This window comes from Marmota flaviventris, chromosome 1 (assembly GCF_047511675.1).
Source record: "Marmota flaviventris isolate mMarFla1 chromosome 1, mMarFla1.hap1, whole genome shotgun sequence".
Classification (NCBI taxonomy): Eukaryota; Metazoa; Chordata; class Mammalia; order Rodentia; family Sciuridae; genus Marmota; species Marmota flaviventris.
In genome coordinates, this window is record NC_092498.1 from 116,912,237 (window position 1) to 116,931,049 (window position 18,813).

Here is an 18,813-nt window from a genome sequence, read left to right on the forward strand (position 1 = left end):
ATCCAGCCTCCCCTCCCAGGGTCCCCAGTCCACTGCCTTCTCTTAGGACCCAGAGATAAAATTTATCCCTGATCTGTAGATGAGCAAACTGTGCCTGAAACCAGATATCTAGAGGATAGGGATGTTCAAACTCCAGAGCCAGGTTCTGTCCCCTGGTATTTCTGGCATACAGTAGGCACTCAATACATGCTCTTTGGAGACCACACCAGCAATGAAGAGCTATACGTACATCCATAAAAGGCTCTGGAGAGGATCTGGTACTTCATGTTGTCACAGAGCAGCTTCAGAGGAGCCCTGCAGGGGGGTGGGGGGAAGGAAGATGCTCACATGAGGTGCCCGTGGCCCAGGTTTGCTGAAGAGGACCACGACCCACTCTCTCAGGGGACCCAAGAGTGGCCTCCTGTGATTTCCATACAGCTGCATCGCCCTTCTTATCAGAACCCCAGATTTCCTCTGAGGTATCACCTCTCCCCTAAGCCTCTGTCCCTGTGGTCTGGATGGGACAAAGGACTCTACCTAGTACGGGACCCAGGCTGAAGTCACAGTGATTGGCTCAGAGATGGTCACGTGGGCCAATGAGAATCAGCCTTGGGACTGTTTGTTGTTGGAAATAGTCGCTGTATTTTTATCTCCCGTCTTAATTTCTAAGCCAGCAAAATACATGCTCATGGCTGCGGGGGTCACCTTTGCCATTGTGAAGGGAGGGTCTGCCTGAGACCAGAGTGTGGCACTAGCATAGAGGCCCGCAGAGGCGACGCCTGAGGACGCAGACGGGCTTCCTGCAGTGGGCACCTGCACTCGGCCAGGCCTGAGGCCGCTTGCCTTGAACCTCTTAGTTATGCCAACACTTTTATTTTCTTCTTCAATCGGTTTGAAGAGGGTTTCTGTCACTTTCTTCAAGTGACCCAAACTGAGCTACACTGGGATTCAGTGGGGATGACTGCAAAGCAGGTGATGCCACCCGGCTTCCCCTTGCGTGGTCACTTCTAGGCGCTGTTTTGGGTGAGGGGGGAGTAAACCCTCACTCCCAGCATTGCTGAAAACCACAGGAACCGCCAAAGGAGTGCGGTACACTCCTGCAGAGCACAGAGCACAACTGTGGCCGTGTATGTACTCAGGACATCCCAGGGAACACCCAGAAAAACCCAGGGAGGCTGGAGAGGAAACGCAGCTCAATCTCCAGCTATGCACCTGGGAAAATGTCCTCTTTGTGCCCTCAGGGTGGCGAGGCTGACTTGGTCAGGTTGTAGGAGAACAGCACCACACTGACCAGTGTCCCACAGCAGGTAGTGAGCTCCCCACCGCTATGGACATGCAAGCAGATGCTATCAGAGAGTGTGTTGGGGAAAGCGGCATTTCTCAATGCCCCATGGAGGTGACAGTCTAGCCCGAGACACTCGGGGTTTCTCTGACATGTGAATTCCTGGGCCCTGCAGAGTCCTCAATCAGGATCTCTAGGAAGAAGTCCTAGAATCCGTACGTTTTGCTACCGCCCCAGGTGACTGAGGCACATTAAAGTTTGAGACTCTCCAGTTGTATCCAGGGCTTCTAACCCTTACATGCCGACAAGTGGTCTTAGAGGTGTTAAATACAGGTTCTGATTCAATGGGTTTGGGATAACAAGCTGAGAATCCGCCCAGGTGCGGCTGCTGGTCACAGACTGGAAAGCTGGGGGTGAGGGGGCTTTGAAGATCTGACGCTGGCCCCCAGCCCTCGAGTCCCATTCCCTCACACTGTGACGGGCTGAAGACTGGACACCACAGGGAAGAAGGCCAGCAAGGACAGGGGGAAGGGAGTCTCCCTGGCCACACCAAGCGGGGCCAGTGGGAAACTAGACCAAGCTCATGAATGGCCGAATAGTTCCAAAGAGACAAGAGCTCTGTGGGTAAGGACAGAGGTGAACTTGAGCTTTAACTTGGAATAAGAAAACAGTGTCATTTACTGAACACTGCCACGTGTCAGGTTCTGTGTGCTGGCCACCTTAAAACATTATTCTATTTGTTCCTCATAATCATAGAAGGGAAGAATTTTGTGGAGGGTCAAACTGAGGAGGTATTTGTCTTTAAGTGATATTTTTGGTTTCTTCCTTCCAGGCGCCTGGTAGGGCTGTACTTCCTGGTTTCCTGTGGGTGGGGCCAATGGTTGGAAGAGGAAATTATAAGTAATCATTTTTGGTGGGACACTTATTGTTGATTCAAGGCCCGCCAGAGCTACCATTGCCTGTCACCTGGGACTGGCAACATCCAGCAGTGCTGCCCTTTAATATGCAGAGAGCAGAGTTCCTGGCCGACCATGAGGGACACACAATGCAGGATAAAATGTTTGCTGTAAGTTACACTCAGGGTTCAGGGGTATTTGTTCCTATGGCTCAATCTTGCTTATCCTGACTGAACCACGTGAGTGACTTCCCACAACTAGAACTACACCAGGGCCAGCATTTAATCCAGCTCTGGTTGATTCCACAGCTCGTGTTCCCTCCCCCAGATTCAGTGCATCCACCAAGCTCTGGGTAACCCTTCAGCCTCTCCCCACCATGGCGCGAGCCCCTCCTACCTCTCATGGTTGCAGCCATTGGTTGAGCTGCCACCAGCTGAACCACTCTGTGAGCAGGACGAGCAGGAGGATTTCCGGGGGCTGGGTTGCCATAGGGATGGGAGGTTGTTCACGGAGACATCCATCAGATCCTGGGGGACTGTGGGGTGTAGAAGAAGGGGCAAAGGAAGAGCCCTGGTTAAGTCTGTGTAGGCCACAGAAACCTCCTCCCCACAGCGAGCAGCTCCCCGCACCCTCCAGGCTGGCACAGAGAAAGGGAAAGGCCCTGAAAGAGACCAGGAAAGAATGATCCAGATCACAGTCCAACTGAGGCCCCCCGAGCCCCCTGATCCAATAAAAGCCACCACCAAGACCTGGAGGCCCCAAGAGACGGCAGAGCTGCCCCAGATGATGGCCAGAGAGGAAGAGAATAGAGACCAGAACCACCTAAACAGGGGGCCATGCCTCGCCATGTTGTCATTCAGCTGTGCCCACAGGACGCTGAGGGGAAGCAGGAGAGCCTCCTGGGTGCTTCTGAGAAGGCCGAGGGCTCGAGTCCCCAGAGAGGGCCTCCTGGGGAGCTCCTGGTGGTCAGATAGGAGGGAGCCTGACTCCACTGAGGAGGCACAGCACCTCAGGGCAAGAGAGCAGTGGATGGGGGAGGCCATGTGGGTGCTGTCCATGGTCCTGAGCCAGAAAGCTGCTCCGCTAAGCGGGTGCAGACGGATTGGCGATCCCCAGGATCAAAATGCCACATGCCCATCCTGTACACTTGACCTTCTGAATTAACCCCCTGGAGATAGATCCCTCAAATATATATATATTTGTACTCAGCCACTGAGCATCACCCCCAGCCCTTTTTATTTTTTGAGACTAGATCTTGCCAAGTTGCTCAGGGCCTTGCTGTTGTTGCTGAGTCTGGCTTTGAACAGTCTGCGGGGTGGGAAGTATTTTAGGCTTGTGAGCCAACTGGTCTATGTCCTCAACACTCAACTCTGCTCTCACAGTGTAAAAGTCGCCATGCATTTCGTAATGTCAACAGAGGGGCCCGGGTGTGCTCCAAGGCAACTTTGTTGATGGACACTGAAATGTGAGCTTTGCATGATTTTCACAAGTCATAAAATATCACTCTTTTTATTCTTTCAATCACTGAAACAAATAAAAACCATCCTCAGCTCAGAGATGTACAGAACGAGGCTGGATTTGGCCCTTGGGTTATGGTTTTCTTATTCTCATTTCAGGAACTCAGAGAGGTGCACATTTCCCCATATGCCATGGCTCCTGGCCAACTCGTCCTATCTCAGCTCTCCCCTAGAGCTTTATTGGGAGAGAGAGCTGGGGGCCTGACCCCACTGGTCATCAGAGCTCGGCAGCCAGCAGGGTCTGCCTCTGCCCACGGACAGAGAAGGAAGCTGCCCACAGAACATGGTTCTTGCAGCCACCCAAGGTGGCGCATCACAGTCTTCCGCCCCATGCAGACTCACCAATGAGACGGCCAAGAGAGGCCAGTGATTCCTGTAGTCTGTTCTAGAAAAACATCCCCAGTTCCTCGCCAGTCTCAGGGAAGCACTGATTGGCTCAGCCCACGTGGGGACAATCCTGGCTCCATCCCAGCCCCTCACCCTGGTAGACTTCACCAAGGGATCCCTTCACAGCTGGACCCACAGGGCTGCCAGCTGTCTGTTTCAGGTGGACAGCTGGGGCATCGGTTGCACCTTCCTTCCATCTCCCTTGGACCAAGACTCAAATGACAACATGGCAGAGGTGGCTGGGACCCAGCCCTGGGGGAAGTGGGGAGCCCAGACATTACAGGGGGGCTGCTCCTTCAGGCCTGGTGTGGGGAGGGCGGTATTCCATCTGGCTCGTGCCCACCGACTCCCCCTGGCCACTACCAGCGTGGACTGACCAGCAGCAATCATCATCCAGGCGGGGCCCACAGAGATGGGGCAAGCGCTGGCCAAGAGGTCGGGGGCAGCTTGAAACAAAACAGAAAGCACTAGTGAAGGCGAGGTGTGGGGTGGGGCAGGAGACGGCCACAAGAACTAGTGCCTTGGGGCTCGAACCGTCCCTGTCCTGCTCTCCACAGCCACCGCCCCCATGCATACTGAGTTTGATTAGAGGAAGAAAGAATGCTCGTGTTTATAAAGTGACTGCTCCGCATGGGTGATGGGCTGGGCCGTGCTCTGTCTTATGGTCACAGTGAACCTCTAAGGGGGGCATTTGTTTTCTCATTTGGCAGAAGTAACTGAGGAACAGAGATGTGCACATTTTCCCCATGGCTCCTGGGCGACTCCTCCTATCTCGGCTCTCCCCTGTTGAGGGTCTGAATGATGATAGGATTTTGTCACCCTAAGACCCATCAAGGAGTGACTGGCAAAGCTGGACGTTTTGACTGAAGTCCCCCTTCTCCTTCCTCTAATGACAGTGGTCTCTCACTGAGCGCAGGTACCCTCATCATCCTCTTTAACAGACTTGGAAACTGAGGCACATAGAGTGACATGCCCAAGGCTCTCCAGCTAGTGAATTGAATTCCAATCTAGGAGCCCGACTCTAAGCTTTGACCCCGACCCCCACTGCTGTTTCCCACTGGCTCCTGTCTCCCCACCCATCGGCTCTCAACGGGACAGTTCTGGAGACTCTTGAGACTTCAGCTGTCAACACTTGCAGAAAAGCTCAATGCTCTGAGCACCTAGTGGCTGGAGGCCAGGGGCACTGTGCAACACACCCCAACACACAAGACAGCCTCACACTCAAAGAATTATTCGACTCCCCAGGCCAACAGTGCTGAGGTTGAGAAGTCTGCCCCAGGCCAGCGCTGTCCAAGGGAATATGGAAGAGCCATGCATAGAATTCAAATCTGCCCAGTAGCCATGTTAAACAGGTGAAAACAGTCCCAATAATTTCAACCCAACATTTCCAAAATGTTATCCTTTCAACATATAATCAATATAAAATTATTCATGCAAAAATACACATTCTCTTTTTCTCATATAAAGTCTTCAAAATCTGGGGCATGTTTTGCACCCACAGTACGCCTCACGCTTCAACTTCACCAGCCACACCTTCCGAGTGCTTGGTTGGCACATGTGCCTTGTGGCCACCGCAGCACAGACAACCTCAGCAAGAGAGGAGCCTGGAAGGCCAGGATCCGACCGTGACCTGTCTGCACTGTAGTACTGGTCTTTGCCCCTCTGTGCACAAAGACAGGCCAGAGATCCAGTGGTGGGGACAGGAGCATATGACAGGGGGAGGCAGTGTAGAAGCAGCTAAGCCACGTCTTCCCTCCCGCATGGAGAAGTAATCGTCTTCCTCTTTAAGGCAAACATCTGCATGGTTTCTCCACAAAGAGCCAGATAATATGTATTTTTGGCCTGGGGCCATCTGAGCTCTGTCACAATTATTGAACCCTGCTGTTGTGGCATGACAGACCATATGTGAATGAACGAATATGGCCATGTTCCAATAAAACGTTATTTGCAAAATGTGGCCCACAGGAAGAGGTGTGTTGATTTTTGATTTTTCTAAATTGGTAACGCTGTGTGGCTCAGGCCCCTGAGAATTCCAACCAAGGATGGGGGTGGGGTCACCATTTTGAGGGCTGCCTCTGACCTCAAGGTTGAAGAAGGTGAAAGTACTTTGCCCTCTCCCCCACCATCAGGACCATAGGCATGGAGTGGCGCTTAGAGGCACAGGTGCTGGAGGCACCTATGTGCAAAGCCCAGCCGTGCCCCAAACCAGCTGAGTGACCTTGGATCAGTTGATTTACCTTTCTGTGCCTCAGTTTTCTCCTCTGCACAACAGGGAATGGTGATGACATCCTGCTCGGGAGAGCTACGCTGGGGGTGAGGTGAATTAAGACACAGTGAGTGCAGAAGTGGGCCTGGCACGTGTGGCACTCAGTACAGGAGACCTGCGATTGGGACCTGAGCATCCACTAAGGAATGGGCCTGCATCTGGTGAAAGGTGTTTCACAAATCATCGTACTGACCCCTCAGAATTTGACCCAGGGTGGAGGGCAGTGTTGTCATCCTGTCCTCCAGGCAAGGAAGGGAGACCTGAACAGGAAGGACCCCGTGAGTGTCCTGCAGTGGCAGAGCAGTATCCAGTGATGGTTTCTTTTCTGGAAACCAGTGGTTCTCAAGCAGGGACAATTTTGCAACCCATCTGCCCACCGAGATGACACATGGCAATGTCTGGAGACATTTCTTGTTGTCACAACTTGGAGGAACATGAGAGCTTTGCTACTTGGCATCCAGAGTCTGAGCCCAGGGATGTGGCCAGCATCCTCCATGCACAGGACAAGCCCATCCTGTGAAGGGTACTTCCAGCCTCACCTCAGCAGAGCCAAGGTGGAGGGGCCCTGTCCCACATACGCTGCGTCATCAGGATTCCTCAAAGGTAGGCAGGGACCCCAAGTCGATTATCTGGGAGATGCTCTTAAGAAGCATGGATAGCAGAGAGGTGAGCGAGATAGGCCAGGAAGGGCCAGGAGTGGAGGGTATGACCAGGCAGGTTTCCACGAGGGGCAACTGTGCCCGATGGCCTTGGGGACCTTGAGGGGCTGTGCAAAGCATGCACATTTCAGAGCTTGCTCACCCGAGGGCCGAGGGAGCTGGGATCTGCACACCAACCTGGTTAGCCATGGGCCAGAGGAGTCTCCAGGGAGACGCTGATTCCCTGACATTTCCAACGTGCCTCGCTCACGGAGAAGGGAGCCTGGTGGCAGAGAAGCCTTTCCACCAAGCAGACACCTCCATGGGAGATGGCAGTTAAACCACAGGCCCAGAATGGGAGGCGCCAAGGACTGTGGGTGAGCCGGGCTGGCCTCTGTTCCTGGCCACAGGATCCCCAACAGGATACAGCACAAACATCCCCCAAATAAGCATCCAGCACCAGCCTGGTTCCCGGCAGGAGTAGGCAAATTATTTGTTGGGTGAGAATCCGCAGGAAGCATTTCCTGGGAAGAGCCCCAGGGATCTGGCCTCTCTGATACAAGGCTCACCAGGGGGTGTCCTAATGTCAGTCTTCAGGATGGAGCCCAGGTTCTTGGGAAAGGGAACAGAAGCCAGCTCCCCATCCTGGGGGATTCTGCTCTCAGCACTGGGCCAGCACAGCCTTGGGGTACGGCCAGTGCTACCTGAGAGACCTGCTCCCACGGGGAGGCCTAATGCTGGGCAGCAGTGGCCATGGACACCTGAGTGAGGTGGGAACAAGGCTTTGCTGAGCTCTGAAAGAACATCATGGCGGCGGGGGGGGGGGCAGGGGGCGGAGCACAGGCTAATGCAAGAGACACGATACCTGACCGCCAGGCCTGCCCCGGGCCCAGTGGTGCTTGGCCAAGGAGGAGAGCCAGGAAAGTAAGGGGCCTGGCTCCATGAGCCCCCTGCCAGGGAGGACATCTGTCTGCTTTCCGAAGAGCCTCTCACCGCTCAGCACAGGGTCGCTTATGCAAAGGGAGGCTCAGGGCCACTGTCCCTCAAATGGGATCAACATGCATGCAGAGGTCTAAACAAACGAGCCTAACAGAAAAGAAGCTGTAACTCAGAACTACTTTAACAGACACCAGAGAGGGCCGCCTAAGTGCCAGGCCCCTTCTGAGTGTTGCACAGGTTCATTCACAGTGTTCGCACGCCCCCCGCCCCATCATGGTGAGCCACCCTGGGCAGAGCATCTTCTCACAGCAGTCACCATAAGGACCGCAGGGCATCTGCCGTGACCTGGTGACAGTGCCGCTGCTCGCCTCCCCACTGCCGTTCTCACCACCGCTCATCGCGGTTACCACGGCAAGACTCCTCCCCCCCCCCCCCCCCTCCGAACGCGCTGCTCTCATCACCCCCTCATGTCACCGAAGTTTTGACTTGAAGTGAACATCGCAAGGCGGACAGGAGGGCAGCTAACATTCGAGTCGTCTTTAGGCCCTGTCCGGGTCCCTTCTCCCAGCAACCCTATGAGACAGGTGCTGCAAACAGCCCCACTTACAGCTGAGGACACGGAGGAACATGGAGTGAAGTGACTTGCTAGGTGCAGCTTGGATTCCAAGGCCATGCCACTGTCACTACCCCGTGTTGCTTCCTGTCTAGTGGCATCTCTGTGAGCAGGTGGATGGAGCTGAGGCTACCAAGATACTGACTTCCAGGTCCCAGGTCCCCGGCCAGCCCCAGAATCCTGACAACCTTGTCTTCTTGTTCCAAACGCCTGGGGCTGTTCCCAGGTTCAGGTGGCAAGTGGACCCCTGGGCCGGGCCAGGCGGCTTACCAAATTCAGACTGCGAGCCGGGGTAGATGATCCGGAACACGTAATCTGTGGCCTCCTCATCCTCCTTGTCTGAAGATGTGGACTCCGAGGAACCCTGAGGGCTTCTCTTGCGCAGCTTGGGAAACACTTTGCCCTGGAAGGACACGTCCCAGTGAAAGGACACAGCTGTCCTCAAACCTGCACAGCCTAAGGGTCTCGGTGGGGTGTGCACCAGCCCGCGAAGTCACATAAGGGCCCACACCCCTAAGGCCACTCACCTTTCCCCGCTGGGACCAGAGAGGCGGGTCCAGCTGCCCGTGGGGAAGCAGCCCGTTCTCCAGGCACGAGAGGAACTGCAGGAGGTGCCCGCCCTTGGGGAAGCGGAAGGGCGGCCTCTGGATCCCATCCTGGCTGACCAACACCACTGTCCCGCCGCTGTCCACTGCCACCATGACCAGCAGAGAAGACCCAGTGGGAAGTCACTATGAGGCATGGTGACAAGCCCCCAACTCTGCAAATACATGTCCCCAGAGGTGCCCAGCCAGACCAAGCATCTGAGGCTCTGGGCCAGGCCTGGGCAAAAGGTCAGGGCAGGTTTCACCTCTCCCGTGTCCCACCCATCCCACCCACCATCCACCTGGATGGGGAGCTACAGGACAAGGTCAGGAACAGTGTGGTGGCCTCCCTAAAGTTACCTGCCAAAGGAAAGATGCCCTGAAACACCCAAGCTCCTCCAGAACCTGCTGCAAATCCACCTGGCTCACTGGGGAATGGGGTGTCCAGATTTCACCCCTCTCAGGCCCCTAGGTGACTCTGGCTAGTGTGGGGGACATTTCCTGTGCACCAGCACAATACCTATGAGAACTGTCTTGTCCAACACTCACGATATCCCCATGAGGCCGATCTACTACTTTACAAATGAAACCCAGCCTCCAAGAGGGTAAGTTACTTCCTCAAGGTCACAGATCTGGACCCAGGTCCGTCTTAGGAGTTGAGCTGCAGTGTCTCACACCTCCGTGAGACACAGGCCACTCGCTTCCTAAAGCAGGACGGCCATCTGCCTCTTTTGACTGTAGCTTCTTCTGACTTTAAAGAACCACTGAGGAGCACTGACTTTGGAGTCACAAAGACCTGGTTTGAGTCCAGGCTCTGGAGCTCACAGGGTGTGTGGCTTTGTGTCAGGTGGCTTCTTCACCTCTAAAATGGGAGTACACCTCTCACTGGGTTGTCGTGACAATGAAATAATAGGCATTGCCATTTTATAGAGGGAAAACCCAGGCTCAGAGAGGTACAGCCACTTGCTTGAAGTTGCACAGGTAACAGGATGTCCACCACATTATCTTATGAGGCTAATGAACAATCAGAGCTAAAGGCAGCAGGGCATCCAAGAGGAATACCACCAGTCCCGTGATCTCCTGTGGTCCCTACCTTGCTGGTGACAGTGCAGGTAGACAATCTCCTCCAAGCGGATGGTCATGGCGTAGTCCCAGTAGACACTGGAAGGGAGAGAGGCGAGGCTTGTAGGAAGGCCACCTACCTTATGGTGGGCAGGGGCTTTGGAAGCCAGAGGACCACTCCTGAGGTCCTCCCTTGTCCCCAACTTTGGTGTCCCAGCCTTTCTCCTCTTCTTTTGGTTCCAGAGCCTCAGTTTCTGAGGGAAGCGTCTTCCCCGGCCCATGTGGCCCAGGTAAGATGAACCCACGACTCTCTACCCCAGGACTCCAGCAATGATCACCTGACCCAGGCCTGGCCAATCAGCACGCTCCACTGTCCAGTGACAGTGACTGGTGCAGGATGGCCCATGACCCAAGCAGAACCCTTGAAACCCAGTGATCAAAATCATATCTGAGGGGCTGGGGTCGTGGCTCAGCGGTAGAGCACTTGCCTAGCATGTGCCAAGCCCTGGGGTCGATCTTCAGCACCACATAAAAGTAAATAAAATAAAGGTATTGTGTCCAACTACAACTAAAAAATTAAAAAAAAAATTATATATATCTGAATTACTGCTTCCAGCTGAGCTATTAGGAACAACGCTACAGTGGACATTTGTGTATAAGCTTTTGTGTAGGTAAGTTATCATGCTCCTGGGTAGATCCCTAGGCATGGAGGTGCTGGGGCCTCTGAACGGATGAACCTGCCAAAGGGTACAGCGGTTCTCCCACTTCACTGCTCCACACAGCAGAGCAGGGACAGGGGCAAGCCCAGTCTGACTCCAGAGCCTGAGTAGCCACCTCTTGGGGATATTTCTTCTCTAACACTAAGAAGCCCAGCTGGGGAGTTATGACCATGGTTGTGCAAGAGGAGGTGATGGCTGGAAAAAGAGAGAAGAGCTCCTGTGCTTTCCCAGAAGGACCACCCCCTTTGTCTTCAGTGTCTCTTAGTCCCAAAGGGGATGCTGAAGCCCCTGGTCGTCTCCCGTCCCCGCACTCCAACCTCATGTTTCTGATTCCTGCCTGTTTCTCTCTTCCAACTGAGGCTCTGGTTGAGAATAACAAGGTGGCAGGGAGTTCAGAGCTCAGAGATGTGGACATCCCCAACCCCAGGATGGTGACCTTGAAGGTCCAGATTTAGTTGAAACTCAATTTTGCAGCATCTACGTCGCGCCTGTTCACAGAGGAAGATGATGTGGAAACGCGGAGCCCCTGGTGGCAGGAGCTGGAGCAGTGGGGGATGAGCCTTTCTCCAAGCTGGCATCACAGGTTTCCCACCCACACACTCCTGGGCCTCCATCCAAGTGAAGAGCAGGGTCCTGGGGCTGTTTAAAGCTTTAGGAAGAACATGCCTCGGGGGTGTAGAAGCACTTATTAGACCCTCTGGGAATCCCTTGAATTCTGGGGAGACCATCTTGTTCAACTCCTTCACTGAAGAGGAAGGGGAAACTGAGGCTCAGAGAGGTGGAGTGACATACTCTGGGTCACCCAGCAAGGTGAGGGCTGGGCAAGGACCTTGTGTACTTGGTTATTTCTTTTCTTCCCCAGCATAATTTGAGCTCTGAGAAGGTAAGGATTTTGCTTTCCTTTGATTGACTTGCTAGTGCCTTGTGTCTAGAACAGTCACAGGGAGGGTGCTCAGTAAATATGTAACAAGTAGGTTTTCTGAGCTCCTACTGCATGCTACAATCTGCAGCGGGCATCAGGAATCAGCTGTGAGCACGGCAGGATCTTGGTCTTCAAGGAAACTGAAGTCAGGGTGAGGCAGGAGAGAGAGGAGTGTGCACAGCTGATCATGAGACTACCGTCTGGCAAATGCTACGAGGGAGATTCAGGGCTGGGGTGAGCCACTCTTGCTGGGAGGCCAGGGAAAGCTCAGTTCCAAGGTTCACGACGAAGAGGTGAGTTCCAGGCCAAGGGCCTCTCCTCAGCCCTCCACTGTTCTTCGGCGAGGGCCTCTTCATTGGAAACCCCACAGTCTGGCAGAGACAGAGTTCCCCAGCCCAGCCTGGGACCACTGGTACCTCTCACTGACCACCTCTGAGCAGGAAGTGAACAGCTAAAAAAATGCTATGAATCACCCCAAGATCTAATATGGACCCCACTGAGCTTCATATTAAGTAGAACACAATAATAGTGTTTTGGCCATGTTTCTTGAAATGAGTCCTTATTTTTTTTAACACTACATTTTAAAATGCATATGAAATCACAGGTCATCTGCAAGCTTCTAAACATGTCCAGGTAGGGGATGGTTAACGGCCAAGAGGGCTGGGGCATGGGAACCTGTGCCACGACTATTTTTATGTTAAAAATTCTTGACTGTAAAAATGCTTTTTAAGAAAATGCAAAAGAAAAAGTATAATCTGAGGGCTGGGGTTGTGGCTCAGTGGCAGAGTGCTTGTCTAGTACAGGTGAGGCACTGGGATTTGATCCTCGGTGCCACATTAAAATAAAAATTTAAAAAAAATAAGCTTAAATTATTAAAGAAAGAGAGAATTTGATGTGGATTCAGAACAGCCCAATCGCTGCTTCCCCCATCAGCAGCTGGAATGACAGGTGGGCCACCTCAGCCCCATGGCTGTCCTCTGTTCTCCCTGAAGCTGTCCCTGGTTTGGCTAGAACACAGGTATTGCAGGAGGGAGCCCCAGTCTAGTGGTTCTTCCCAGTATGACTCCAAAGCCACTGCGGAGTTGCATATATCGTGGGTACCAAAGAAGAGACAGATCCAGGGACCAGAAACCCAGTAACAACGCCAGTCCCCTGTTAGGACGTGATGGGAAGGGTGGGCCGAGGCTGGCCACTATCCTGCGTTTGCAGGCTCCGTGGTCTTTGTAGACTTCCCTCTCTGAGTGGTGTTCAAGCCAATGGCTACCCCCACCCCCAACACTCTTCCCTTGGTTTCTTCATCTTCCTGAGTCTCTGAGTTGCCCCTAAGGCCACAGTTGCAGGGAGGCTGGGCCAGGTCTCCATAACAACCAGGCAGAGGGGCAGACAGGGCAGGGTGCACATCTCCGCTCCCAGGTGGTGCCCAGGAGAGGGGATGGACTCGGGGTGCAGCGAGGACCCAGCAACCTACCTCTTCTCATAGTCCAGGTCCCCCATGGACCCGTTCATCAGTTGGTTGGGTGTCCACTTCAAGGTCATAATGTCAGCTGTCTGGTGCAGGGACAGGTACCCAGGTACAGCCTCCATGTCGTCCCTCTGCAGAGAGACAAGGGCTTAGGACTGGTCATGGTGTTGGAGTACATATGGCTGAAGGCCCTGACCCGTTAGACTCTGGGGTGCAGAGCAGGTTATCTGAGAAGCTGAAGTCCTCCTGAGCCTCTTTGGGTGGCCGCGCTCAGCAAAGCTGTCTGCAGCCAACCTGTGGGTGGGGCAGTACTACCAAGTACAGCTGTGAAAGCCGCCCACCATCACACTCTCCCTCTCAGGCCTAGGGGTCTTTAGAACTAGGAAGGGGGCTCTGTCCCTTTTCAAAATGGCATTTATCTGGGCCTATCTTCAGGGAGGCAGAGGTGGCAGCTGAGTTTTGTGGCCCATTCCCCAGCAACCTGCTCCTTCAGTGTCCCCAGCATGCTCTGGCCCAGCAGTCAGATCCTCCACCTTCCTAACTCCCCATAGGACTTCTCACCTGCTTTATTTTATGCCAAGTAGGAGGGATGTGTCAACATCCCTCAGACATGAAGGAGGCAGTCCCTGCACCCAATCCACCTCAACGACAGGCAGAGACCCAGCACCGTTTACTGAGCACCAAGTGCAGTTTACTGAGCCTAGGGAGCACGTCTCAGTCCTCACACACAGGCTCCGCTGAGCCCCGTGCCCCGTGGAGAAGCACCACCGCAGCCTTCCATCAGTCCCAAGATGCACATTCTATTCCTTTCACATTTTAACCTCCCTAAATGGGGACATGTCTTACCCTTGATGAGAACTCACAACCATGATGCAGAGGTGACTGCCTGAACTCACGCAAACTCAGTCAGAGCTGTTCAGCCTGTCCTCACTTCAATTGAGTTTTGTGCATGGCTATTATTTTGCATGAGCAGGACAGGTGCTATTTTAAACGCCTTCAGAGAGATTAGCCTGTGATTCAGCTTTGAATTGAAAAAAGTTACTATGACACAGAGAGGCTGGAACAGAGCCGCAGACTACTAACATGATATTGGCAAAGCAGGCACGTTATTCATCCCTGCAGGGAAGCCTGTGAATCCAGATGCCCTTGTAAAACAGCAAGTGAGTGCTTCACAGGACGTCAGACCCATCTCAGAGATGAGGATGCATATTCCTGAAGAAATGCTGCACTTTCTGGGCTTGTGGGTCAGGAGGCACCACATTTTTTGTGTAAAGAAACATTTGGCTTTGTGAGCCATACAGGCTCGGCTACAACCTAACTCTGCCACCATAGCCTGAAAGCTGTGCTAGATAACACACAAACTAATGGTCATGGCTGGGTCTCAATAAAACTCTATTTATAAAAACAGGTGGAAGACCACATTTGGCCCACAGGTAATAGTGGAACAGAGAAGCATGTGGAAAAACTAGGGCATTAATGATTCTTAGCCAAAGTGATATAGAAGATTAAACTCTGGACTGCGGAGGCTTTAAGAATATCTTAGCTAATGTATTTCAATTACATTTTCTCTTGTGTGTATGAAAGAGCAATGTATGATTAAAAGACAAGCAAAAAAACCTATATCTGGTTACGTCTCAAAGACCTGATTCAAATGGGTAAGGTGAAATTGTGTAGTCAAAAAGTCCCATGTGTAATTTGAAAAGCATTTTAGAAAAAAAGGCACATCTTAAAATCATGGCTTCTTAGACTTGAGCAAACAAGGTTTGTGCCCACAGAGAGCAGATACTGTGGCTAAGACGAGGAGTTGCCCAGGGTTACCCAGTGATTGACTGAAACTGCACCCACACATCTGGGTTGGCTGATGACTCACAGAGCTTCCTCCCAGCAGAGCCCAGACACTATGCTGACCCTGTGACCCAATGGCCCTGGAGAGGCAACAGCCAAAGGAGACACTGCATTAGGGCAGGGGCTGCATGTGCCCCACTGTCCCTGCACCCCTGGAGCCTGGCCAGCCTCTGGGGCATAGAAGGTGACTGATGAGTGGCACCCTTTGGCGTGAATTCAAATCATGATTCTGTCCCCTAATTCACCTGTACAGGCCTCAGTATTAGGACAGGTGAATGGGTGGGTGCAAAGGTGGTTAGATAGATGGGTGGGTGGGTAAAAATATAAACAGACGGATGGACAAATGGTGGGTGGAGCCTGGACAGAAGGAGGCCCAGAGAGAATGGAAGAGAGCTGACTGGCTGGACAGCAGGCTAGAGATCCGGTGAGGATGGGTGGACAGATGGATGGATGGATGAATAAACAGATGAACAACCCAGAGCCAGAGGGAAAGCCTCCTCCATAACCAGGAGCAGACACTCAGAGCAAGATCTGGGTCCATGGTGGACACTCACCGGCTGAACCAGAACATTGTTCTTGCCGTAGAGCAGGGTGGCTCTGGAGTTCTGGTGCAGGGACTCCACATAGTCACGGGCAGACAGGGACGGCCGGTCGTCCATGCTTCCGCTCGAATGCCTCTTCTGGATCTGGTAGTGTGACAGGAGACAGACAGGTGGCCCTGGAGTGACTTCTACCCTGTCCCCTGGCCCTCCCACAGCCCCGCTGCCCACAGCACTCACACAGAGGGCTGGCCGCTTGCTGGGCGAGTCCTGCCGCAGGTGCGAGCTATGGATGCGGTGCCTCTGAACCAGCTCGTCGGCGGAGGGGTCGGTCCAGAAGTGGTCCGCGGTCTTCATCTTGGTGTACTCCAGGGCACAGGGCCCCACTGCAGAGCACAGGGGGCTGGAAACTGCAGCCCCAGAGAGCCCACCCTCCCAACTCCCGCAGGAGGGGCCACTCATTCCACCACCCCTCCCCTCCAGCCAGCCGGGAAGCCCCAGAGTCCTGCAAAGAAGAGGCCAGAGGAGGCCCTGGGAGCAGGAGGCAGTGAGCAGTTTGGATGGAGGAGGCTGGAGAGGAGCCAGGGGCCCTCAGGAGGCACCCCTGAGGCCCAGGACCACACGGAAGTCAGAGCACCAGACCACTTACCCAACAAGGATGCAAGGATGGGGCCGTCCACGGGGTCCACCAGGAGAGCTTCCTTCTCATAGTATTTACTAGAAGAGGAAAGGACACGGGGGTTTGGATGGAGGCCAGCAGAGAACACATGGCTGACAAGCAGGTTCAATGCCCCACTACCCTCTTACTGCCAGAGCTTTGGCTGCCCATGTGTCAAATGGGGACAATCACGGTATATATCACAGGGATGCTGGAGGACTTTTGAGAGAAACGAGATGAACAGTATCAGCGTGGAGTTTGGTGTCCACCTGAACACACGGGCCCTTGAGCAACAGGAGTAATGAGTGGCAGGCTGGATGATTCCACCAGGACTTCTGCTGAAGACAGGAGGTCCTGAGAGGCTCAGCTATGTCTGCCCTTCTCTCTCTGAGATAATAAAGTGCCTCTTACCTGCACTGTGCTCCCAATGCTGTGCTAACAGGCCTTCCTGCCCCGACACCTCATGCTGGGAACGCCGGCCTGAGATGCTCAGAAAAGCCCCCTGAAACCCGGCTCTGCAAGGTACTATGAGACGTCATCCAGACAAGGATCAGGCTGAATGCTTCTGCATTTGTTTGTTTGTGTGACTTACGACGGTGTCATGGTTCCTAAATCCTTGAAAACTCATGCAACCCCCAGACCAACAGAATTCAAAGTTTGGAAGGAGCCTCCCAGGGATGCTGGGTTCAGAGAGGGTAAATGACTTGCTGGAGGTGACACATGTCAGGTCACTGCATCTGCAGGGCTGTGCAGGCTTGGGCTACATCCAGTTGGCTTGGCCCTTGCTGTCACCCAGCAGTGGGTGGAGGACACGGGTGTGGGGTCAGACAGACTGCATGGGAGCCCCGCTCAGCCACTTGCCACCTTGCCGTGGCTCCCTAGGCAAGTGAATGCCCTCTCTAAGCTTCAGAGTCCTCTGCGGAAAGATGGGAATAGGAACAGAACACACCTGCACAGGTTATTCTCTCCTGCCGCCCCCCCCTTAAGGCCACAAGTGGAGTCTTCTACAGGAGAAGGAAGAAACCCAGGATCCCTTCACCCTGCCCTAAGTCAGAAGCCTATGATCTTAAACACCCAAATCATCATTTTTTTAAGCTAGCCTGGCTCAGGGTGGAACATCCAGGAGGCCTGTTTAAAATCACTTTCAGACCCACTCGCATTGTCAACGGGACAAAGAAAGACGCGAGGGTGCAATTCCCAGGACAGGCAGCAGGTGGAGGCAGAGCACACCCGGGCATCTGGCCTTCCCCCTCACCTGCTGTTTTCCACGAGGTAATGCACAATCTTGTCCAGGACCTTCTCAAACAAGGCGGTGCGGATCCACAGGTGCTTGATGGCGAGTGGGGACAGGTTGGGCAGCTTGGGCAACTTCCTCGCATTTTCCTGGAGGCCCTGGATCTGGTTTCGCCTTCAAGACCAACAAGAAAGAACAGAAACAAAAAATGAAATCCACAGGACCAATATGCAAACGGGAAAATGCTCATTCTTGCTAGAAAATGAAGGAAGGACAGCTAAACAGGAGCCCATGTTGCTCCAATCATCTGGGTCAAGTGTTGAAAAAGTAATAATCCCCAGTGAGTGTGCAGATGTGGTTCAACAGAGGGTTTCAGATGCTCTTGACACACCTCCCTCTCTCCCTGGCTCCTTCCTTCTCTCCTGGAATGACATGCTGACCAAGAGCCTTGGACTACAGATCCTTCAGTGGCTCCCCAGTGCCCCTGCAAAGGAAGGTCTTCCCCATGACTGGCAGGGTGCTCCATGACCTGCCCCCACCTCTCCAGCAGCCCCTTACTCTACCTGCTCACTCCATGACACAGAGCACGAGAAGACTCCTGAGGCTGCCAGGCTCTCTAGAACTTTCCACATGCTGATGCCGCTTCCTGTTTTCCCTCTTGTCCCCATTCCTGGGCTGATCCCTTCTCACCCTTTGGGTCTCAGCAAGGCCATCTCCTACAGGAAGCCCTCTGGAACCAGACAAAGCTGATCTCTGCCCCCTAAGCTGTTCCATTTTCTGTGTTCCCCTCCGTTCTGTGATCTTAAGAATATGGACTAAACATGTGGCAAGCACAGGCCCCCTTGTGTCTGTACCTCCAGGGCCCAGCACAGTGCCTGGTGTACAGGGGGATGCTCAGTAATCGTGTTCATGAATGAGTGACTGCACAAGCGAACGGATGGCTGTCCCTTACGGCCCGGGCAAGGGCAGGTCCGATCCCTCCCTGGGAAGTCAGACCCACACGGTGGAAGGCCCAGTTATCTGTAATCAGCCAGGAATTCAGTAGGTGAGCTGGAAGGAACTTAAAGGTGGCTAAGAAGTCATTCCAAACGGAGCTGGCAAAGCCCAGTCCTGAGCTCTGCTCACCATTCAGTTATGGAGCAGCCCTGGACAGGCAGGGCCTGAAGGGCAAGAGCAAAAGGGGGGCCGTTTCTCCCTCAGTGGAGTGCAGTGACCAGCCTACACAGAGATGGCAACCTTAGGGAACGCTGGAGTTTGGATCTGAAACATCC

At 53.6% G+C, this 18,813-nt stretch overlaps 1 protein-coding gene across 1 annotated transcript in view; it reads right to left on the reverse strand.

The window, feature by feature from the left end:
• Positions 1-18,813, reverse strand: part of Sgsm1 (small G protein signaling modulator 1) — a 57,521-nt gene that overhangs the window by 34,455 nt on the left and 4,253 nt on the right. Inside the window, exons 3-12 of the mRNA XM_027955876.2 lie at positions 17,564-17,716; positions 16,300-16,367; positions 15,891-16,036; positions 15,666-15,797; positions 13,273-13,397; positions 10,195-10,262; positions 9,045-9,208; positions 8,788-8,920; positions 2,554-2,692; positions 230-294 (exon numbers count right to left, since the gene is read on the reverse strand). Coding sequence (XP_027811677.2) covers positions 230-294; positions 2,554-2,692; positions 8,788-8,920; positions 9,045-9,208; positions 10,195-10,262; positions 13,273-13,397; positions 15,666-15,797; positions 15,891-16,036; positions 16,300-16,367; positions 17,564-17,716 — 1,193 coding nt within the window. The remainder of the gene's footprint in view (positions 1-229; positions 295-2,553; positions 2,693-8,787; positions 8,921-9,044; positions 9,209-10,194; positions 10,263-13,272; positions 13,398-15,665; positions 15,798-15,890; positions 16,037-16,299; positions 16,368-17,563; positions 17,717-18,813) is intronic.